This window comes from Petromyzon marinus, chromosome 32 (genome assembly GCF_048934315.1).
Source record: "Petromyzon marinus isolate PM22_M1 ecotype Great Lakes invasive population chromosome 32, UKy_Petmar_22M1.pri1.0, whole genome shotgun sequence".
NCBI classification, from domain to species: Eukaryota; Metazoa; Chordata; class Hyperoartia; order Petromyzontiformes; family Petromyzontidae; genus Petromyzon; species Petromyzon marinus.
In genome coordinates this window covers 10,182,822-10,206,280 of record NC_133698.1, presented here as the reverse complement: position 1 = coordinate 10,206,280, position 23,459 = coordinate 10,182,822, and the positions used below count along the sequence as shown (strand labels likewise).

General features: G+C 52.3%; 1 protein-coding gene across 2 annotated transcripts; it reads left to right on the top strand.

Moving 5' to 3' along the window:
- The first annotated feature begins 1,338 nt into the window (after positions 1-1,338).
- Positions 1,339-23,130, top strand: LOC142929632 (uncharacterized). 2 transcript variants are annotated; one of them, XM_076071275.1, is made up of 5 exons: positions 1,339-1,500; positions 11,043-11,366; positions 15,372-15,509; positions 19,042-19,465; positions 20,223-23,130. In XM_076071275.1, exons 2-5 carry the CDS (start codon positions 11,194-11,196, stop codon positions 20,604-20,606), a joined length of 1,119 nt encoding a protein of 372 aa, XP_075927390.1. In that variant the 5' UTR covers positions 1,339-1,500; positions 11,043-11,193; the 3' UTR covers positions 20,607-23,130. The 2 variants fall into 2 exon arrangements, with proteins under 2 accessions (XP_075927390.1, XP_075927389.1); XM_076071274.1 differs by lacking the exon at positions 1,339-1,500 and adding an exon at positions 5,769-5,836.
- Positions 23,131-23,459: the final 329 nt, after the last annotated feature.

The following is a 23,459-nucleotide window of genomic DNA, read 5'->3' as shown; positions in this document are numbered from 1 at the left end:
GGGTAGTGTTGAGTCTATGGGTAGTATTGAGTCTATGGGTAGTGTTGAGTCTATGGGCAGTGTTGAGTCTATGGGCAGTGTTGAGTCTATGGGTAGTGTTGAGTCTATGGGCAGTTTTGAGTCTGTGGGCAGTGTTGAGTCTATGGGTAGTATTGAGTCTATGGGCAGTGTTGAGTCTATGGGCAGTGTTGAGTCTATGGGTAGCGTTGAGTCTATGGGCAGTTTTGAGTCTGTGGGCAGTGTTGAGTCTATGGGCAGTGTTGAGTCTATGGGCAGTGTTGAGTCTATGGGCAGTGTTGAGTCTATGGGCAGTGTTGAGTTTATGGTGCAGTGTTGAGTCTATTGGTAGTGTTGAGTCTAGGAGTAGTGTTGAGTCTATGGGTAGTGTTGAGTCTATGGGTAGTGTTGAGTCTATGTGCAGTGTTGAGTCTATGGGTAGTGTTTGAGTCTATGGGTAGTGTTGAGTCTACGGGTTGTGTTGACTCTATGGGCAGTGCTGAGTCTATGGGTAGTGTTTAGTTTATGGGTAGTGTTGAGGGACAGAGAGAGAAAGAAGTGAACGAAGAGGCCGAGGAGGTGGGGACACTGACGTCAATGAGCACGTCCACTCCACAGTCCTTCAAATCCTCACTCGCAATGGTTACCCCCGCCCCCCAACACCACCACGCTCCATCTTTCAAATACAAAATAATTGTTTACACGGTGCACGCGCTCGATGATTGTTAAACACGTCCCACGTGACGTGCTGATTCACACTATCCTACGTCACGTGGAACGCATGTACACACACACACGTGGGACACGTGTACACACGTACACTTGCATGAACAATGTGTTTCTTCTATAACATGTATTTATCTCTCTGAACCTGGCCTGCATGAGAATGCAATAAGTTAAATAGGCTGCACGTGGCGATTGCCTTAGAGTCTCTCTGTGCGTCGCTCCCTCTCCCTCCCTGTGTCTGTGTCTGCCTCTGTCGGTCTGTGTCTCTGTGTCTCTTTTGGCGGAGCGGTGGCGCAGTGGTTAGCGCGCTGCGCTACGAACCCGGGGGCCCGAGTTCCATTCCGTCTCACAGCCACCAACACCAGTTATGATTATCTGAACCGGTCCCGGGCCTCCCCTAGCTCGACTCAGCCTCAAATGAGTACCTGGTGCCGTGGCTAAACATCGCCACTGGGGATACAAAGGCAACTTGGTGTGGTGCTGGCCTCCCCCCCCCCTTCGTGTGCCTTGCCGGCCTTCATAGGTGCTCGCTAATAGTACTTGCCCCAAGAGTCTGCTAAGGCTACACGGGGGGTCTTTGTCTCTCCCCCCCCCCCCCCCCCCATTGTATCTCCGCGTCCCTTTCATTTTTTTCCTCTGTGTGTCTCCGTCTCTCTGTCTCTCTGAGCGTGTGGGCGTCTCCTAGCCTCGAGTTCCAAACGTCTCCAACGACTCTGCGTCTCCACGCCTATCAACTCTCCAGCTCCCTGATCCAGAGACACCTCTACTTACGAACGAGTAAGCTTCCAGAGGGTTGTTCGTACGTCGATTTGTTCGCAAGTCCATCTTTACTCATGTCGATTCCAAACACGTTGCACACGAAACACGGGGAATGGCTTTAAGTGTTGCATAATCTCCTGTAGGTGTAAATGCCACTGGTTCTTCACGTTCCGCAGATGTAGATGCCACAACCTCCATATATTGCGCAGCAGTTGAATTTACGACCCTCGGTCATACGGACCAGGTTTGTTCGTATCTCTGAAAGTTCGTAAGTCGAGTGTTCGTAAATAGAGGAGTCCCTGTACAGGAGAAGACGAGTTTAATAATGAGCTCACAGCCAGGTCACTGCCCTCTCAACTCGGCGTGCCTGAGTTTGATTTCCGGCTACTGCCAACATTATCAGTGGCGAGTTTAATCTCAACCGGTTCTTCCTTCCCCTCCAACCGGCAGGGACCAGGGTGGTGAAGTATGGTCAAATGACGCCGCGCCACGGGCTCAGACCATAAACTCGCTACCCCTTGCGCGGCCGCAGTTTAATCACAATTCGGTTGATATGCCCAGCCAGACAGGAATCCACGCAGTTCATCCAGCCAGAAAATATAGTATTAGCCTGGTGCAAATATAAATAAATGCTACCAACTTGCTTCCAAATTTACGTCCCCGTTCGCAGTTCTGGTCTACTGCCAAATATCAGAGATCTCGGGACATTCTGTACCCAGGAAATAATGTCCATATATAGAGTTAAAGAGAGAAAGAACAGATTCATCAGTAACACTTTCTTTAAAATATAAATATCCTGGGTTGTGGGGTTGACTCAGCCCATGATCTTGCTGGAAGGCGATACAATTACAATCACTTTGCAGGGAACTCGACAATTGGTTGTCTGTTGAACTTCTTTCCCTGATTCTCTTATGTATGTACTCATGCTTGAGCGTCTTTCGCACCGTACGAAGTGAACCGCGCTTATCCGAGGTGCGAGGGAAGGACAACAAACTAAACACAAAACACCGTCCTAAAGAAATTGGTTTTCAATCTTCATCGCCTGGTGTTCAGGGAGGTCGTGGGTTTGACCCCGACCCTGACGCCTGCTCTACATTTGCATATTCTCCCCGTGGTCCCATTCCTATTGGTTCTCCGAGTCCTCCGATCTTTTTCCCCTCCACATGAAGAAACACGCGTTTTAGATGATTTCGATCATTATTTTGGCTGCTGCTATAAATGTCCACACGATGATAAGTCACTTCGTTGAGCTATTATTATTTGTGGCCAGACCGCTTCTGAAAAATAAAGAGCTACACTGCTCAGCGGGGCCTTACCTCGTAAAAAAAAAAATTTATGTTTTAGTTTTTCCTGATTTGCTTACCTTTCCATACTCGTGCACTTTTATCTCGTGCAAAGAATATGGGGGGGGGGGTGAAGACAAAGAATCATAATCTGTATTTATCCTGGAGAAATCCGATGAGCTATGAAGCTCTTTTTCACCGTTGTAAAATAAATCCTACCAATGCGCCAGGGCCTTGAATAGTCTTGATGTAACTTGTTATTCCTACCAGGTAACTCACTCCACGAAGCTCTTTAATGCGCTCACTAAATGAAAAATCTCCTTAGCAGATCGAAGAAAAAGGAACTCTATCTGTTTATGCGCGATATTTTATTGAATCAACATTTTTTTTATCGTTCTGAAGGGAAATGTTCACCTTCCGTAGCCCTCGACCAGATCGATGGCGTTCCCGCACCACAGATTAGCACGGTTGGCTACGTACGGTGCGAAAGAAGTTCAACATACCATACAAAGCGCACCTCCGATTGGAACGGATGGCTACGTATGGTGCGAAAGAAGTTTAACATACGTACACATTTAACTATAGCCCTCTCCCCGTACCTCGGATTAGCACGGTTGGCTACGTATGGTGCGAAAGAGGTTCAACATACATACGTTCAAGTGACCGATTTAAATTGCAAACATTTTTCTCATGGCGTTCAGTTGGTGGCTTTGGGTGTTTTAAATTGAATAATAATTTCGATTTAAAGCTTTCGTGACTGCAGGGATTCATATTCTTGGTTCGTTCGGTAAAGTCACGTAGAAGGGAAATAATAAAATAATGAGAATCAAACAATAAAAATTCTCACGACAAATTTGAATAATAATAATAGCGTAAGAATAGGGTTTACCCTTTCTGGCAATTAACCAGTTGTGTTAAGATGTTCAAACACTTTTTGCAAGGAATCGTGTCTGCATTAACCACACGTACTTGTGGTGAACATGCAACAAAAACATGCGCTGGTAAAAATGAATAATAATAGCAGCCTGATTGGACACTGAGACAATAGATTGAGTATTAGGACCATTGATTAATTAATAATACATGTAATTATTTTAATAGTATATATGTTGTCTTTTAACAATTATTTTTAAGTATGTTAGTGTTATTGTTAAAAGGCTTAGTAAAACAAATGTTAATTTTAGTGTTATTTTTTATTGTATTTTTGTTGTATCTTCACTGTGATTCTTAACTATGTTATTATTCTTTGGGTCTTTCGGTAAAGTCACGTAGATAGACAAATTATATTTCATTATTTTTATCTGAGGTTTGCCCAATCCTGACCATCTGGCTCGCAAACTTAATCCACTAAACTATCATAGAGACTCAGAGAGATACACAGACTCATAGAGATACATCGAGACTCGGAGAGATACACACAGACTCATAGAGATGCATAGAGACTCAGAGAGATACACACAGACTCATAGAGATGCATAGAGACTCAGAGAGATACGCACAGACTCATAGAGATGCATAGAGACTCAGAGAGATACACACAGACTCACAGAGATACATAGAGACTCAGAGAGATACACACAGATTCATAGAGATGCATAGAGACTCAGAGAGATACGCACAGACTCATAGAGATGCATAGAGACTCAGCGAGATACACACAGATTCATCGAGATGCATAGAGACTCAGGGAGATACACACAGACTCAAAGAGATACATAGAGACTCAGAGAGATACACACAGACTCATAGAGATACATAGATACTCAGAGGGATACGCACAGACTCATAGAGATAGATAGAGACTCAGAGAGATACACAGACTCATAGAGATGCATAGAGACTCAGAGAGATACACAGACTCATAGAGATACATAGAGACTCAGAGAGATACACAGACTCATAGAGATGCATAGAGACTCAGAGAGATACGCACATACTCAGAGATGCAAAGATACTCAGAGATACACACAGACTCATAGAGATACATAGAGACTCAGAGAGATACGCACAGACTCATAGAGATGCACAGAGACTCAGAGAGATACGCACAGACTCATAGAGATGCATAGAGACTCAGAGAGATACACACAGACTCATAGAGATACATAGAGACTCGGGGAGATACACACAGACTCATAGAGATACATAGAGACTCAGAGAGATACACACAGACTCATAGAGATACATAGAGACTCAGAGAGATATGCAGACTCATAGAGATGCATAGAGACTCAGCGAGATACACACAGACTCATCGAGATGCATAGAGACTCAGAGAGATACACACAGATTCATAGAGATACATAGAGACTCAGAGAGATACACACAGACTCATAGAGATGCATATAGCCTCAGGGAGATACACACAGACTCATAGAGATACAGAGACTCAGAGAGATACACACAGACTCATAGAGATGCATAGAGACTCAAAAGATACACACATAGAGATACATAGAGACTCAGGGAGATACACACAGACTCATAGAGATACATGAGTCTGTGTGTATCTCTCTGAGTCTCTATGAAAACAAAGGCATAGAGACTCAAAAGATGTTAACAAAGACAAAGACCCCCTGTATAGCCTTAACATTATTTAGGGGCAAGTGTGTTAACGGGCACCTATGAAGGCCGGCACGGCACACGAGGGGGGGGGGGGGGGGTGGCCAGCACCACGCCCGGCCGCCTTTGCCTCCCTCGTGGCGATGTTTAAACAAACTCAGAAAGATACACACACACAGAGAGGGATTGAAAAGTGGGCTTGTCGCATTTGACCAATCCTGGGCCAGCGGTCCATATAAGGTGTGAGTGGAACGGATGCAATGACGTGTCCAGCGTGGGGGGCGGGGGGTGAGGCGGGAGAGGAATGGGGGGGGAGGTACCCGTCGCGAGACTTTACCGCCCATCGTCGATAATCCGCCCCACGATTGGCCCAATTTACCGCGAGGGCGTGGCCGATCGCGATCTGCCCGTGACGTCACGGAAGTGTGGGCATATAAAAGGAGTGGGGGGGGAAGCACGTGGCTTATTTTATTTTCTGAGTTCCAGCCAAAGGCTACTTCATCTTGAACGTAAGCAGCCTCCTTCCTGTATCTATTATCACTCGCTCTGCACTCCACCTGATGATATACCTTCCGTGAAAACAACTAAACGCTACAAAAAAAAACACACAACAAATGTGACTATAATGTTTTGTTTTTTTAAACGTGTAATTGTTGTTGTTTAAAACGGCGGTTGTTGTGTTTCAACAATTCGCCCGCGCGTGATGTGTATCGCGCAAAAAGTCGCGCCACGTGTTTTATACAAGACGCCCAATGGCTCGCGCCCTAACACCACGATTAGCCCTCATTATTATTCGTCTATTAGTATTATTCACGCGGTTAGAAGCGTTCGTTGTTGTTGTTGTTGTGGAGCGGGGGGTGGAAAATTAAAACGCTACCTCCACAGCGGAGATGGAGCGATGGAATCGGCTCTTCGTGTGTACAGGTGGTACTCCATGGACTATTATTATGATCATTATTACTACTCGTGTGGCTCACTTCGCGGGGACAAGTTCCGTGCCTTAGTGGCGCGGTGGGGGGGTTTTTTAATTTACTTTTGTTGGGTCGGGAGGCACTCATCCAGCAGTGGATTGAGCCTGCCCCCCTCCCGCGTGGCTTGCTGCTTCGGGATTGCTTGCACCCCCTCTGTCTGATTCTTGTGTCTCCCTGTGTATGTTGTCTTGTTCTTGCGTCTCCCTGTGTATTTGTTCTTGTGTCTCCCTGTGTATTTGTCTGTTCTTGTGTCTCTCTGTGTATTTGTTCTTGTGTCTCCCTGTGTATTTGTCTGTTCTTGTGTCTCTCTGTGTATTTGTTCTTGTGTCTCTCTGTGTATTTGTCTGATTCTTGTGTCTCCCTGTGTATTTGTCTGATTCTTCCGTCTCCCTGTGTATTCGTCTGTTCCTGCGTCTCCCTGTGTATTTGTCTGATTCTTGCGTCTCCCTGTGTATTTGTTCTTGTGTCTCCCTGTGTATTTGTCTGATTCTTGTGTCTCTCTGTGTATTTGTCTGATTCTTGTGTCTCTCTGTGTATTTGTCTGTTCTTGTGTCTCCCTGTGTATTTGTCTGATTCTTGTGTCTCCCTGTGTATTTGTCTGATTCTTGCGTCTCCCTGTGTATTTGTTCTTGTGTCTCTCTGTGTATTTGTCTGATTCTTGTGTCTCCCTGTGTATTTGTCTGTTCTTGTGTCTCCCTGTGTATTCGTCTGATTCTTCCGTCTCCCTGTGTATTCGTCTGATTCTTCCGTCTCCCTGTGTATTTGTCTGATTCTTGCGTCTCCCTGTGTATTTGTTCTTGTGTCTCTCTGTGTATTCGTCTGATTCTTCCGTCTCCCTGTGTATTTGTCTGATTCTTCCGTCTCCCTGTGTATTTGTTCTTGTGTCTCTCTGTGTATTCGTCTGATTCTTGCGTCTCCCTGTGTATTTGTTCTTGTGTCTCCCTGTGTATTCGTCTGATTCTTCCGTCTCCCTGTGTATTTGTTCTTGTGTCTCTCTGTGTATTTGTCTGATTCTTGTGTCTCTCTGTGTATTTGTCTGTTCTTGTGTCTCCCTGTGTATTTGTCTGTTCTTGTGTCTCCCTGTGTATTTGTCTGATTCTTGCGTCTCCCTGTGTATTTGTTCTTGTGTCTCCCTGTGTATTCGTCTGATTCTTCCGTCTCCCTGTGTATTTGTTCTTGTGTCTCTCTGTGTATTTGTCTGATTCTTCCGTCTCCCTGTGTATTTGTCTGTTCTTGTGTCTCCCTGTGTATTTGTCTGATTCTTGTGTCTCCCTGTGTATTTGTCTGATTCTTGTGTCTCGCTGTGTATTTGTCTGATTCTTCCGTCTCCCTGTGTATTTGTCTGTTCTTGTGTCTCTCTGTGTATTTGTCTGTTCTTGTGTCTCCCTGTGTATTTGTCTGTTCTTGTGTCTCCCTGTGTATTTGTCTGTTCTTGTGTCTCCCTGTGTATTTGTCTGTTCTTGTGTCTCCCTGTGTATTTGTCTGTTCTTGTGTCTCCCTGTGTATTTGTCTGTTCTTGTGTCTCCCTGTGTATTTGTCTGTTCTTGTGTCTCGCTGTGTATTTGTCTGATTCTTGTGTCTCGCTGTGTATTTGTCTGATTCTTCCGTCTCCCTGTGTATTTGTCTGATTCTTCCGTCTCCCTGTGTAAGCTACTTTAGAAGCGTTTTTTTTTGCTTTGGCTGGAGCGGTGGGAAATCTGCGGGTTTGAGCGCGCATGGCCCGCTCGTGCAAACGGCGACTTTTGTCGAGTTCAGAAATCTTTGTTTAATCGCCGAAGGAAATCCCGATGAGCTGTTAAAGCTCACTTGCTTTCTTTGTTGCACGGATGTCCAAGCCCGCCGCAGTTCGACCTGCGGCTTCGAGTGATATCTGGGGCTTTCTCCGCGTTCGCCCGGTTCTTCTTAAAGTTTCGCCGAAAACTTTACAAAGTAACGGGCGAGGTCTTTGGTTCTATTCGGTAAAGTCACGTAGGTAAAAAAAAATATAAAATAACAAAAAAATTCTCACGACGTTTCGGCCACAACACAAGTGGCCTTCATCAGGTGATAATGAAGGGCACTTGTGTTGTGGCCGAAACGTCGTGATAATTTTTTTAGTCATTTTATTTTTTACCTACGTGACTTTACCGAATAGAACCAAAGAGTATGGATCCTTGCAGTCACAGAAAGCTTCAAATCTAGAATTAACGAGCGAAGTTTTGACGCGGGGTTCACCCGGGGAGTTTAGAGACATCTGAAGCATTCGGTGAACTCTCTACGTTCGCTACGACGCTGTAGGTGGGTTGTTTTACCTTGGACCCTCATATCAAATCCACGGCTTATCAGCGGTGCGAGCGATGTGTCAGAACCGGATCAGGGTTTCAAATCCACACGCACGGCAACCAGCGTGGGGGAGGGTCAGACAACTGGGTGGGTGAGGTGGTGAGTGGGTGACGTGGTGAGTGGGTGAGGTGGTGAGTGGGTGAGGTGGTGAGTGGGTGAGGTGGTGAGTGGGTGAGTGGTTGGGTGGGTGAGGTAGTTAGTGGGTGAGGTAGTGAGTGGGTGAGGTAGTTAGTGGGTGAGGTAGTGAGTGGTTGGGTGGGTGAGGTGGTGAGTGGGTGAGGAAGTTACCAGGTAAGGCCCACTGAGCCCTCTGTAACTCTTATTCAGAAGTGACCTGGCCACCACAAATAATAGCTCAACGATGTTGGCTTATCACATCAGCAGCCACATATACTTTATCTATTAAACTTCACAAGGTCCACACAGCATGGATGAAGGCCTCCCCACAATGGATCGCCACATAAACTCATTTCTTTCAGAGAACTGCTTTTTGTGTCTTTGTGCTTGTGTTGACCTTCCCCCACGCACCCCCGATTCGTACGGTTCGGCCAAGCCACCGTTTGCGAAAGAAGCCCCGCACGCATGCAAACATTAACTTCGATTTTAAATGCAGATACGTCTTAATCCTACCCCTCGCGGCCCACCTCCACCCCCACACAAACACGCATACGGGTTAAGATCGGGGTAACAATTAGACTTAATTTGCATTATTTTTTACGAATGCCAATGTGTTAAACTTTTGATGGTTGCCACTGGGGGATGGGGCCGGTTGAGGCGAAGGAGGAGGAGGAGGGGCGGGTGGGTGGCTCACCGATGACCAGAACAAAAATAACCCCTACCACAATGTTCAGATGCGCTTCTGCGGCCGTCTGGAACGCGCTCCTCCTTTCCGATATTATGAAGCCACTGGAGCCTAGCACTTTTTAATCGCCGTCTAGAATTTAAAACTCGTTTCTTTAGAACTTGCTTTTTTTGCCCTTAAGTTTGTTACCCTTCCACCGCTCCCGCACCACCGCAAACGATGGGGAGATGGACGCGGAGACAATTGAGGCGCACGGAGAGGGGGACTGCGGTGGGACTCGAGACCGGCGGTATAAGAGACGGAGTAATGGAACTCGTGGAACACGCGCGCAGAAACACGGAGAGAGACTCGCTGGTTGGGCACGGAAACGGAGACACGCTACAGAGATGCACGCGGATAATGAGGCAGAGGTAGACGCGAGACCGATATGGGACGCGGAAAGACGGAGAGATGGGATGCGTGTATGTTGAACACCTTTCGCGGACCGTACAGAGATAACCGTGCTAATCAGAGGTGCGGAGACACGACTGGTGCAGCGGTGGCGAAGATGTCAACTACCTCGTCTGATATACAGGAGGTCGTGGGTTCGATTCTGACCCCGACACCTCCTTTATTTGGAGTTTGCATGTCCTCTCGCGGTCACGTGGATTTTTCTCCAGTTCCTCTGGTTTTTCCCCTCCGCGTTTAGAAACATCCGTTTAGAGTATTTGGCTGCCGTACATTTCCACACGTCGATGAGCCACTTCGTTGAGCAACGCAATTTTGCGGGCAGCCAGGGCGCTTCTGAAATAGAGCTGCATAGCCCGGCGGTGGGGCCTTGCCTGGTAAAGTAAAATCAAACGTTTGACTGAACCTACGGAGACACGCCGACGGCAATGACGTAGAGACGCGCGCGGGGGATGCGTGCGGGCGGGCGGACGGACGGACGGACGGACATCGCTTGTGGGATGGGCAGAGACGCGGCCGGCGTGCTTGCGAGGCAGGCAGGCGGGGTGTAGGGCGCGCACGGAGGTAATGCGGGCACGGGCTCATGCAGGCTCGCTCGAGCTCGCACGCAACAAAAGGACATCGCGTACCCCTCCCGGCGTTCACCTGACCTCGTGACTCTGGGGCGATGGCATTCGCACTCACCCCCCTCCCCCCCCCTCATCCGCCCGCCCCACACTTATGCAATAATCTTCCGACCGTTTGAACAATAATCGCTCGGCTGGCAGCTGCTAGTTTGGGAAATGTAACATTGCTATGTGTGACTCACGAGGTGGTGGGTGGAGGAAGCGGGGGGGGGCGGTGGCCGCTCGCTCACCCACCCCCTCAGCCACCCCCTCACCCCCCCCCCACCCCCTTAGCCACCCAACTCGGCCGGCCACCCACCCAGGCGGCGGTGACCGGGGTCGCGAGCAAAGAAACGTCGCGGGTCGGGAGATGCGAGTCGAACATTAGCCATTGACCCGTCACTGGGTGCCAGCTGATGGTGAGGGCGGTGTGACGAACGGAATGAATTGCTCCCTTCGCAACAACGGGCAGGAGACCTGTGTTGACAACACACAGGTGTTTACATCGGCCGACCGTTCCCGACGCTGCACCGTGTGTGACCTTCTCCCCCACCACCCACCCCCCCAGTCGGCACTACAGCGGCGCGACCAACGCCGGGAGAAACCGCGCGGGAAGAGTCTGCGGCAGCGAAACGTCGGCGGTTGTTGCTAGCGACGGACGGACGGAGCGGCGGAGAGGACGACGTTGAGGAGGAGGAGGAGGGAGCGGCGACCGAGCGATGAAGGAGGAGATCGGGGCGGCCGTGTGCCTCATGAGCCGCCTGGCGGGGCGCAGCGAGCGACTGGTGTACGGAGATGCCGAGCGGTTTGGGCGGGCGCTGGGCGCACGGCTTGCCCAGCGCTTCCGCGACCACTGGTACCCCGAGCGGCCGAGCCGAGGGCAGGCGTACAGGTGAGGATCCGCTCGCTCGCTCGCTCGCTCGCCTGCTCGCTCGCTCACTCGCCCACCCACACACGCGCTCGCTCGCGCATTCACTCACCCACACATTGAACCACTCGCACACAAACTCCCCTCGCTCGCCCACTTGCTCACCCAAACGCCCACTGGCTCGCCCACACACTCCACTTGCCCACTCACACACACACACTCACTTGCCCACTCACTCACACACGCACGCACTCACACACGCACTCACTTGCCCACTCACTCACGCACTCACACACGCACTCACTCACACACGCACTCACTTGCCCACTCACACACACACACTCACTTGCCCACTCACTCACTCACACACGCACTCACTCACACACGCACTCACCTCACTTGCCCACTCACTCACGCACTCACACACACGCACTCACTCACTCACGCACGCACGCACTCACACACGCACTCACTCACACACGCACTCACTTGCCCACTCACACACGCACTTACTCACACACGCACTCACTCACACACGCACTCACACGCACTCACTTGCCCACTCACACACGCACTCACTCACACACGCACGCACTCACACACGCACCCACTCACACACGCACTCACTTGCCCACTTATGCAGTCCACTCACCCGTGCACTCACCAACCCATGAGCACGGCGACCGGAGTTGAATTCCCGCTCACGGCCACCACTAGTGACGATTATCTGAACCGGTCCTGGGCCTCCCCTCGGTCGACTTGGCCTCAAATGAGTACCTGGTGCGGTGTGTAAACATCGCCACTAGGGAGACAAAGGCGGCCGGGCATGGTGCTGGCCACCCACCCCCTCGTGTACCGGGCCGGCCTTCACAGGTGCTCGCTAACAACACTTGCCCCTACAGTCTGTTAAGGCTATGGGGGGTGGGGTTTTGGGGGGATATTTGTTTATGTTGTGTAAATGTGTGCGTCAGTACGTGTACAAAAGCCTACAGGTGCTTTGCCATTTCACACGTATGTAGATGGATGCCTACATAGATTTACATACACCTTCACACACCAACATATACAGTGAGGGAAAAAAGTATTTGATCCACTGCTGCTTTTGTACGTTTGCCCACTGACAAAGAAATGATCAGTCTATAATTTTAATGCTAGGTTTATTTGAACAGTGAGAGACAGAATAACAACAAAAAAATCCAGAAAAACGCATGTCAAAAATGTTATAAATTGATTTGCATTTTAATGAGGGAAATAAGTATTTGACCCCTCTGCAAAACATGACTTAGTACTTGGTGGCAAAACCCTTGTTGGCAATCACAGAAGTCAGACGTTTCTTGTAGTTGGCCACCAGGTTTACACACATCTCAGGAGGGATTTTGTCCCACTCTTCACAGATCTTCTCCAAGTCATTAATGTTTCGAAGCTGACGTTTGGCAACTCGAACCTTCAGCTCCCTCCACAGATTTTCTATGGGATTAAGGTCTGGAGACCGGCTAGGCCACTCCAGGACCTTAATGTGCTTCTTCTTGAGCCACTTCTTTGTTGCCTTTGGCCGTGTGTTTTGGGTCATTGTCATGCTGGAATATCCATCCACGACCCATTTTCAATGCCCTGGCTGAGGGAAGGAGGTTCTCACCCAAGATTTGACGATACATGGCCCCGTCCATCGTCCCTTTGATGCGGTGAAGTTGTCCTGTCTCCTTAGCAGAAAAACACCCCCAAAGCATAATGTTTCCACCTCCATGTTTGATGGTGGGGATGGTGTTCTTGGGGTCATAGGCAGCATTCCTCCTCCTCCAAACACGACGAGTTGAGTTGATGCCAAAGAGCTCCATTTTGGTCTCATCTGACCACAACACTTTCACCCAGTTGTCCTCTGAATCATTCAGATGTTCATTGGCAAACTTCAGACGGGCATGTATATGTGCTTTCTTGAGCAGGGGGACCTTGCGGGCGCTGCAGGATTTCAGTCCTTCATGGCGTAGTGTGTTACCAATTGTTTTCTTGGTGACTATGGTCCCAGCTGCCTTGAGATCATTGACAAGATCCTCCCGTGTAGTTCTGGGCTGATTCCTCACCGTTCTCATGATCATTGCAACTCCACGAGGTGAGATCTTGCATGGAGCCCCAGGCTGAGGGAGATTGACAGTTCTTTTGTGTTTCTTCCATTTGCGTAATAATCGCAGCAACTGTTGTCACCTTCTCACCAAGCTGCTTGGCAATGGTCTTGTAGCCCATTCCAGTCTTGTGTAGGTCTACAATCTTGTCCCTGACATCCTTGTAGAGCTCTTTGGTCTTGGCCATGGTGGAGAGTTTGGAATCTGATTGATTGATTGCTTCTGTGGACAGGTGTCTTTTATACAGGTAATGAGCTGAGATTAGGAGCACTCCCTTTAAGAGTGTGCTCCTAATCTCAGCTCGTTACCTGTATAAAAGACACCTGGAGCAAGAAATGTTTCTCATTGAGAGGGGGTCAAATACTTATTTCCTTCATTAAAATGCAAATCAATTTTTGACATGCGTTTTTCTGGATTTTTTGTTGTCATTCTCTCTCACTGTTCAAATAAACCTACCATTAAAATTATAGACTGATCATTTCTTAGTCAGTGGGCAAACGTACAAAATCAGCAGAGGATCAAATACTTTTTTCCCCTCACTGTACAGACCCATAGACTTGCATCGTGTTCAAAGGTCCGTTGTTGCATCAGTTGCTCGGGCTTCCTCCTTCGCCTGCCCCCCGCTTGCTCGTCACATGCGCCATTTCCTCGTATCTTGTACGCATGTGCACGTGTGTGTGTGTGTGTACATTTGTACGCCACTTTTATTCCCACTCACGGCTAACAACCAAGTGACGGTTATCTGAACCGGTCGTGGGCCCTTCCCCTAGGTCGACTCGGCCTCAAATGAGTGCCTTGTGCAGTGTGTAATAAACGTCACCACTGGGGAGACAAAGGCGACCGAGCGTGGTGCTGCCCACCCACCCCCCTCGTGTGACGCTGCCGGATTTCGTCGGTGCTGCGACTCGCCAAACAGCACTTGCCCTAACAGTCTGTGTTGTCGAGATGTTAACTACCTCGCCTGGTATACAGGAGGTCGTGGTTTTGATCCCGACCCTAACGCCTGCTGTATATTTCGAGTTTGCGTGTTCTCCCCGTGGTCGTGTAGATTTTTCTCCGGTTCTCCTCCACATTTAGAATCGGCGTGCGTTCAGACTATTTGGCTGCTATTCATTTCCACGCGCTAATAAGCCGCCGCCTCGTTTAGCTATCGTTTGTGATAGCTGGGTCTCTTCTAAAAGAAGAGCACTATGTAGGCTCATGGGTGCCTTACCTGGTAGTAAATAAGTAATATTAAAAAAAAACTTTTTTAAAAACACGCTTTTTTGAAATGTGCTACTAATGGAATAACTCCACGACTCCAAGAAGTGGCCCCGAAGCTTGTCACAACGTAAGGGGCCCGTGGCCAATTACAGCCAACGTCAGTTGAGCATGGACAATTAGACCCAAGCCGAAACCTAACATATAAAAATAATGTTTAAAAAAATATATATATTTTTTATGATAGAATATAATATTGTCATCAGTATGACATAAGTATACCAAGTTTGCAGTCGATACCACATTGGGAAGTGGGTTAAAATTGAGTTACAAGATTTGAGGATACAACAACAGACAGTGAGTTAAATTAAAGCGTGTAAAAATTAAATAACTAAAGGACCACCACCCTCTACCGCGACGATGTGAAGTATTCTGAATCATCTGTGTGAGGCTGAAATCATCTGTGCGAGGCTATACGGGCCATGGATGAAGGAGGCCTTCATCCGTGCTGTGTGCACCCTGTGGAGTTTAACAGATAAAGTGTCTGACTGATGCTTTACATTTCCACGCGATAATAAGCCAACTTCCTCGAGCTATCATTTGTGGTGCGCAGGTCGCTTCTGAAAAAGGCTCGGCGGGCCACCTTACCTGGCGACAAATGCAAAGTTGAGTTCTTCGAGTTTTAACAGTTTGCCGTTGTGCTTTGCGCAAGGTGCATCCGCGTGAACGCGACGCAGAGGGCCGACCCGGTGCTGGTGGCGGCCTGCCGGGACAGCGGTCTGCGCCTCGTTGACCTGTGCCTGCCGCGGGAGCTCACGCTGTGGGTGGACCCCTGTGAGGTGTGCTGCAGGTGAGAGAGTCCCCCCCCCGGCGCCTGGGCGGGTGGTCCAGCTGGTGCAGATCTCGTGCCTGTGCGTGCCTGTCCGGGGAGCGGTGGTGTGGCGGTTTTTAGCGCTGCGCTACGAACCCGGCGGCTCCAGTTCGATTCCCGCTCACGGCCGACGCCAGCGACGAATATCTCGACCGATCCTGGGCCCTCCCGTAGGTCGACTCGGCCTCAAATGAGTATGTGGTGCGGTGTGTAAACCTTGTTACTAGGGAAACAAAGGCGGTCGGGCGTGGTGCTGGCCACCCACCCCCTCATGTACCGTTCCGGCCTTCATAGGTGCTCGCTAACAGCACTTGCCCCTACGGTCTGTTAAGGCTATATGGGGGATCTTTGTTTTGTGGGGAGCGCTGCGCTACGAACCCGGCAACCCGAGTTCAATTACCCCTCATGGCCAACACCACTGACGATTATCTGAACTGATTCTGGGCCTCCCCTCGATCGACTCGGCCTCAAATGAGTATCGGGTGCGATGTGTAAACATCGTCACTAAGGGGACAGGCGGCCGGTCGTGGTGCTGGCCACCAACCCCCTCGTGTGCCGTGCCGGCCTTCATAGGTGCTCGCTAACAGCACTTGCCCCAAGGGTCTGTTAAGGCTACACGGGGGGGATCTTTGTCTGTCTGTGGATAGGTGTTTTGTGTGCCGGGCGCGTGGTGCTGACCACCAACACCCCCTCGTGTACAGTGTCGGCTTTCATAGGGGCTACACCCTCACAGCACTTGCCCCGGGACAGTCTGTTAAAATCTATACGGGGATATTTGCCTTTGTGTGCTCAGGCGTTCGCTAACAGCACTTGCGATGGGGGGGGGGGGGGATCTTTCGCCTTTGTGTGCTTACGAACCCCCGGCGACCCGGGTTCGATTCCTGCTCACAGCCACCAACACCAGGTGGGCGATTTTCTGCAGTGGTCCTAGGCCTCCCGCTAGGTCGACTCGGCCTCAAATAAGTACCTGGTGCGGTGTGTAAACATCGCCGCTCGGGGAGACAAAGGCGGCCGGGGGCGGGGCGCTGTGGCCACCCACCCCCTCGTGTGCCCGCGCCGGCCTTCAAAGGCGCTGCTCGCCCCAACACTCTGTTGAGGCTACACGGGGGGGGGGGGGGGGGGGGGGATATTTGTCTTTGGACGCGTGTGGGAGTGGGGTGGGGGCGAGGTTAGCGAGCCACCGAGGCCTCCGTGGGGATGACTCAGGCCTGTTCCGAAAACCCGGGAAGCTGGAGAGCGACGAGCGAGCGAGGTACGGGAAGTCGAGCGACCCGACGTGAGTCACCGCCGCCGCCGCCGCATTGCCGAGGAGTTGCGTGGCGGCGGGGGAGGGGGGGGGGGACTTGGCGGTGCTCACGGTTCGAGTGCTTCTGTTGAATTGGTCGAAAACACGTGTGTGGTGTGTGTGTGTAAGTGTTCGTGTGTCTAGGTCAACTCGGCCTCGAAGGAGGTGGTGAGCGGTGCGGTTGTGTAGACTGGGGAGACAAAGGCGGCGGCCGGGTGTGGTGCTGGCCACCCACCCCCTCGTGTGCCGTGCCGGCCTCATTAAGCCTAACAGTCCGCGCTAAAGGCTATATACGGGGGTCTTCATGCGTCGTGTGTTTCTGTGCTTCCGCGCGTGTGTGTGTGTTAGTGTACGTTGCGCGTGTGTTTTTACGGTCGGGGAAACCCGGCATCCGCGTTCGATTCCCAGACGCGGCCAACATCGGTAGCCGGCGATACCCGAACTCTCGCCCTGTGTCTCCTCCAACACACACCGCCCCAACCCCCCCCCCCCCGCATCTGGTACGGTGTGTAAACATCAGCCCTGGGGAGACGAACGTTACCTGGTTGTGTTGTTCCATCACACCACCCTTACATCCTGGCGGCTGAATTGAACTGGGCTAAATGTCGGCGTACGTGTTGGCCTTGCGTCGCACGACGGAACCCGGCGACCCGAGTTCGATTCCCGCTCGCGGCCAACGCCGGTGACTTGGATCTGAAGTGATCCTTGGTGTCCGCTAGGTCGAGTTTTAGTTTGTTTTCCTTCCCCCCTCCCCCACACACCTCTGATTTAGCGCGTTTTGGCTTCGTACGGTGCGAAAGAAGTTCAAGGTACACACATTCCTGCTGCGGTGTGTAAACATCGGCAGGGCGTGGTGCTGGCTACCCACCACCCCCCTCGCGCGCCTTGGCGGCCTTCATCGGTGCTCCCGAACAGCACTTGCTCCTACAGACTGTCATGGCTTTACGGGAGATCTTTGTCTTTTTTATTGTGCGAGCGTGTATCTCGTTCCACCCGTGGCACCCGGGTCTGTCCCATGACTTGCTACAACCGAACCTTAGACATTTCGCATGGCCTCGGGAGTGCACCTAGCCTGGCACGAGCGCCGTGGTGATGTCACCGCCATTTAGTGGCGAACTGGCAGTTGTTGGCGTGTATGTGTGTACGTGGTTTATGGTAATAGTGTGCTCTAAATAGTTTCCTCAATGCCCTGCAATCGGTCAAGTGCATGACTTGACATGAATGGCGTGGTCTATCTGCGCTTGGTTCTGGTGCATCCTCTAGGTTGACTCGGCCTTAATTTAATACTGTACAGTATCTGGTACGATCTTTGAACATCGGTCATGGCCTGGTGTGGTTGTGGCCACACCCATACCCTTGCTGGGCCTCCCCGAGGTCGACTCGGCCTCAAATTAGTACGTGGTGCGGTGTGTAAACATCGCCACTAGGGAGACAAAGGCGGCCGGGCGTGGTGCTGGCCACCCACCCCTTGGTGCGCCTTGCCGGTCAAAATAAGTGCACTTGCCCCAGCAGTCCGTGAAGGCTACACCGGCCGGTCTTTGTCTTCGTTTCTATGTGCGAGTCTGCGGTGATGTGCGAACGCACGTGTACACAATGCTCCACCCACCCCCACCTTTCACACTTGCATCCATCTCACAGCGGCCTTAAGTGGCGCCCGCTCACAACCCTTGCCCGATACAAACACACACCCGACGAGACGTGGTTGCGGGGTGCAGCCGCTGTTGCACCCCAGCCCGTCGCTCTTGCGTCAGCCTAACGACACCTCCTAGGGACTCCCCCATACCCCCTTCTCGTGACTCCCATCGCCTCCCCCCCTCCTCCTCCCTCTCGTCGTTCTCCTCTCACCCCCCCCCCACGCGCAGCAGCAGCAACAACAACAACAACACGCGGGCACCAAGTACGCACGACAACAACAACAACGACGGCTTTTAATGCTCCCCACTCGACGTTTCCCGGTTCGCTGGTAGAGCGTAACTTGAGAGCAACGTGTCTGTGTGTGGTGGGGGTGGGGGTGGTGGGGGGTGGGTGGGGGTGGTGTGTGGTGGGGGGTGGGGGTGGTGAGGGGTGGGTGGGGGTGGTGGGTGGTGGGGGGGGGCGGGGGTGGTGGGGGGCGGGGGTGGTGGGGGGCGGGAGCACCGCCGTAGCATTTTGACCGCTCCGCTCGCACGCCGCCAGATCCCTCCCCAATGCGTCGTCTCCCCCCCCCCCCTCCTCCGCCTTGCGCAGGTACGGGGAGAAGAACCACGCCTTCACGGTGGCGCGCTTCGACACGGCGGCCGACCGCGACGACGCGGCGCGAGCGATGGCCGCCCTGGGCCACGGCGACGAGCGGGAGGACGAGGCCCTCCGCACCGACTCGGCCATCTCCTCGCTCTGGCCGCAGCCGCCACCGCCGTCGTCGTCGTCGTCGTCTTCGTCGTCGACGTCGTCGTCCACGCCGTCGTCGGACGAGGAGGAGGAGGGGGGGGGGGCCGCCGCGGCGGGGCCGTCGCGGCGGCCGTGGCCGGCGACGGCGGCGAGCGGCGGCGCCGCGGCGAGGTACGCCGCGCCGGTGACGCTCGCCGCGGCCGCCCCGCACGGCGTCGCTGCCCTCGCGCCGACTTCGGTTCATTTCCAGCACCCCGCGGCAACGGTGGCGGCGCACTACCAGGTGAGGGCGCGGTCACGGCCCACGCGGCACGGCGCTCGCTCTCAACCCGCTCGCTCTCAACCCGCTCGCTCTCAACCCGCTCGCTCTCAACCCGCTCGCTCTCAACCCGCTCGCTCTCAACCCGCTCGCTCTCAACCAGCTCGCTCTCAACCCGCTCGCTCTCAACCCGCTCGCTCTCAACCCGCTCGCTCTCAACCCGCTCGCTCTCAACCCGCTCGCTCTCAACCCGCTCGCTCTCAACCCGCTCGCTCTCAACCCGCTCGCTCTCAACCAGCTCACTCTCAACCAGCTCGCTCTCAACCAGCTCGCTCTCAACCCGCTCGCTCTCAACCCGCTCGCTCTCAACCCGCTCGCTCTCAACCCGCTCGCTCTCAACCCGCTCGCTCTCAACCCGCTCGCTCTCAACCCGCTCACTCTCAACCCGCTCGCTCTCAACCCGCTCGCTCTCAACCCGCTCGCTCTCAACCCGCTCGCTCTCAACCCGCTCGCGCCACGCCGCTCGCTCATTCGCTCTCGCGCCCGACCACACCCGCTCGTCAAGTCGCTCGCTCGCTCGCTCGGTTGCCGACGTCCGCCCTTCATCACCTCCCCTCCATCCCGTCGCGTTGCATCTCCCCTGATCGGTCAGTCCGTCAATCCCCACCGCTGACGGCTCCCTCTCTGTCCTCTCTGTCCTCTCTGTCCTCTCTGTCCTCTGTCGTCCTCTCTGTCCTCTGTCGTCCTCTCTGTCCTCTCTGTCCTCTCTGTCCGCGCCCAGGTCGCCGAACTGGTGTACCACCCGCTCTACATGTGGCCCCCCGCGCACCCTTCGTCCTACCCGGCGCGGCGGAGGCGTCCGCCCACCGTCATGAGGGCTGGAGCCAGGGTGGCGGGGGCCGGCGGCGCTGCTGCTGCTGCTGCTGCTGCGACTTCCGGCGCCTTGCCGGCCAGGGTGGCGGCACCGACGACGATGTCGCCACACTCGGGCCACTTCCTGGGCCCTTCTTTCATCGCCAACGCGACGTCGCCCTCTGACGGCAAGATTAGGAGAGGTCCCAACCGTGCCGCCATCATCGCCACCATTCCACCGCCAGGCTTCGGCCTGCACCGTGGCACGGCTATAGGGGGGCAGCAGCAGCGGGTCGTGTCGGTGGCCATGTGATGCAACCGATCGATTTTTTTTTTTTCCATTCACGGGGCGGGATTTAAGTTTGTGTTTTTTTTGTAATATCTCACACGTCGCCTTATCGGTTGTTGGAGTCGTCACTGCCCGATGATTCAAATCGGGCTTTATCGAATCAATGAGTGTTTTTTTTATTGTCCCTAGCGCAGTTTTGTAAACGTACGACGGTAAACCCACCCCCCCCCCCAACCCAACGCTGCCCCGTGACGCCGCGGTTGGCGGCCTGCTTGTTTCTTTTTTTACCAAACGACGCCAGCCGAGAGCGCAAGAGGTCGGGTTCGGGGTTAAGGTTGACCGCCGCCGCCGCCGAGCATGTGAAAGCACGGCGTCGGTCAACGATCGCCTCCCGCGACAATTGCGGTCGGCTAAATTCGAATGTGTTCGTGGTTTTTTTTTTTTTCCTCGTTTAAGCTAAAATTTCATCTTTAAGTTTGTTAATGCCCCTCGTGGGCCACGATCGCTCTCGGGCCCCTCTCCCCAACCAACCCGTCCGCTTGCTGCAACTCTCCACACGGGGGAGCCGCGGTGTTTCCGACCACAAGCGACGGCCGCTGCTACTACGGCTCCGCCCGCCGGCCCCGGGATTCGCAGCGAAAATTCGCCACGGGCCGATGGTTGGTCCGCTGTTGTCGCCGGGGCGCTGTCCGTCGCCCGTTGCGGGTTTTTTTGCAGCCACGGGTTCACTTTTTTCGTCTTGACGTTTGCTCGTTGTCGACAGTTTCTGCACGCCCAAGTCACCTGGCATTTCCACGTGACGCCACGTAGTAGCCGCTGCGTACGGCTCGGCCGTTGTTGGCCTGGGGGACCAGAGCAGGTTCGTGTTTTTGGAATGGTTTTTTTTTTACGTGTGTGTGGGTGACGGTGGTGGGGGGGGTGGGTGGCGCAGTGGTTAGCACGCTCCGTTACTCACTCGGCGACTCCCGTTCGAATCCCGGCCACGGCCAACATCGATGTGGCGATCGATATCTCAACCGGTCCTGGGCCTCTCCCCCAACACCCCCCCCCACCACCTCCTCCACCTTTCCCGAACCTCCCCTTCACAAACCCCAGACCGGCAAGCCTGGTGAAGTATGGTCAATACAACAACCCTCATGAGAGGGGGACCCGGCTTTCAGGAGGCGTTCGTCCAGCAGTGGAGTTACGTGTGCTGCAAGCGTGGCGCGTTTATACGCCCTGAAGGTCATCTTTTTAGATAATCCCTCGCCGGCTGGTTTAGCTCTGCCCTGCCATAAGGAGACTGCTTACCACTCTTCTGCCTTGTGTGTGTTTCCCCCCCCCCCCCCCCGCAAGGGGGATCTATACTTAACCTATGCAGTTTAGAGACAACCGCGAACACCTCGAATGCCCCGTGCCAGACTTGCCTGCCTGCACGGGCAGCACTTGACCTCGGTGTGCTTAACAATAATAATGATATTGTCAATATTGATGGCACGTGTTGTGTTTCGTGAGAACGCGTTTTTCGTTACACGACGGCTCTGCGGTTCCTCTCGCAACAAGAGCTTGAACTTGTTCTGGTTTGTAGAGTAGTAGCGCAGCTCATGGCCAAGAAATAATATATAATGTACGGGTTTTTTTTTTGAGACCAAGCATTTTGGAGATGTGTAAAGTTTATTTTTTTAAGGCACAGATGAATAGATGCATTATGGCACGTCCTCCCCCCCCCCCCCCTCGTATGGGTTAACCGGAAAAGACGGTGCCATTATTTACAAGAAAAAATTTGAAAGGCGAAAAATTGGGGAAAAAAATAAATATTTTTTTGTTTTAAACGACGTTGCCGCCGTTGCAGGACAAACGTCGCGTATGCGTCCGACTCACCGGGTGGGGGGGGGGGGGTTCGGATGAGGATGAGTGGAACATCTTTATAGAAATATGACTCGGCGCACACAGCTTGCTGTGCTGCTTGCCGGGTGAGTGGGTGGTGGTTCTCGGTGGGTTTTTGGGGGGGGGCATGCGTCCGACTGGCGGCGAGAGGTAGATGTACTCAACGTCGTTCTGTAGCTGTGTGTGTGCGTTGTAGTTGCACGATAGCCCAAGGGTTCAAAAGGAAAGTTGCCTTATTTGGAATAAATGCTTTTATTTTTTTTTTAAGGCTTTTGCAAAATGTGTGTTATTATTTTTTTGGAAAACGGCAAATGTTTTGCCAAGTTGCACATTTAGCAAATGTTTAAGTCGGATGGAGGCAAAGGGGGGGGGGGGGTGGGGGGGGTGCGGGGAGCGGTGGGGAAGGTTTTTTGAGTTCCTCCAAAAGAAAGAGATGAGCTAAATTTAAAATATCTCTGTGTTGTGCAATTTCTGAAACGAATGTTCGTTCAAAATGTTGGGGGTGGGGGAAACGTATTTATTTCTAGATTTGTTTCTGATCGTTAACGTATTTAAATATATTACGAAAGCCTGCAGCACAGTTAAATACCCCAAAAAAATAAAAAAAATAAAAAAAGACGAGCGAGAGAGGAAAAAACACAAATCTTTCAAAATACTTGAATAAAAGATTGATTGCAAATGATCGACGGAGCGGTTTGCGTCTTGTGTGTACAAACTTGGCATTGCTCCAATGGCTTGCCGGTGTGCGAGTAAAACCCAATGTTGTCAAAGTTGGAATTCGCACACTCTCCCCTGAGTCAACTTGACTCGATCAACAAACGGCTGGATTGCTGAATCCGGCGCTCGCTCACTCACCCGGTGAACAGTCGCCTCCCTATCGCTGCTACTACCGTGGTGAACGTTGCTGGGAACTTCACTCGCTGATTCACTCCACTCGCGCGGTGGGCAAGTCGCGCCTCCCCTGCCTCTATCGTTGCTGATAGCGTGGTGAACTTCACTCGCCCCGTCACG

Excerpts from the sequence above, each read along its gene's own strand:
- LOC142929632 (XM_076071275.1), top strand. The coding sequence starts at position 11,194 with ATGAAGGAGGAGATCGGGGCGGCCGTGTGCCTCATGAGCCGCCTGGCG. Across the intron at positions 15,510-19,041 it reads CCCTGTGAGGTGTGCTGCAG|GTACGGGGAGAAGAACCACG; the intron begins GTGAGAGAGTCC and ends CGCCTTGCGCAG. Across the intron at positions 19,466-20,222 it reads CGGTGGCGGCGCACTACCAG|GTCGCCGAACTGGTGTACCA; the intron begins GTGAGGGCGCGG and ends GTCCGCGCCCAG.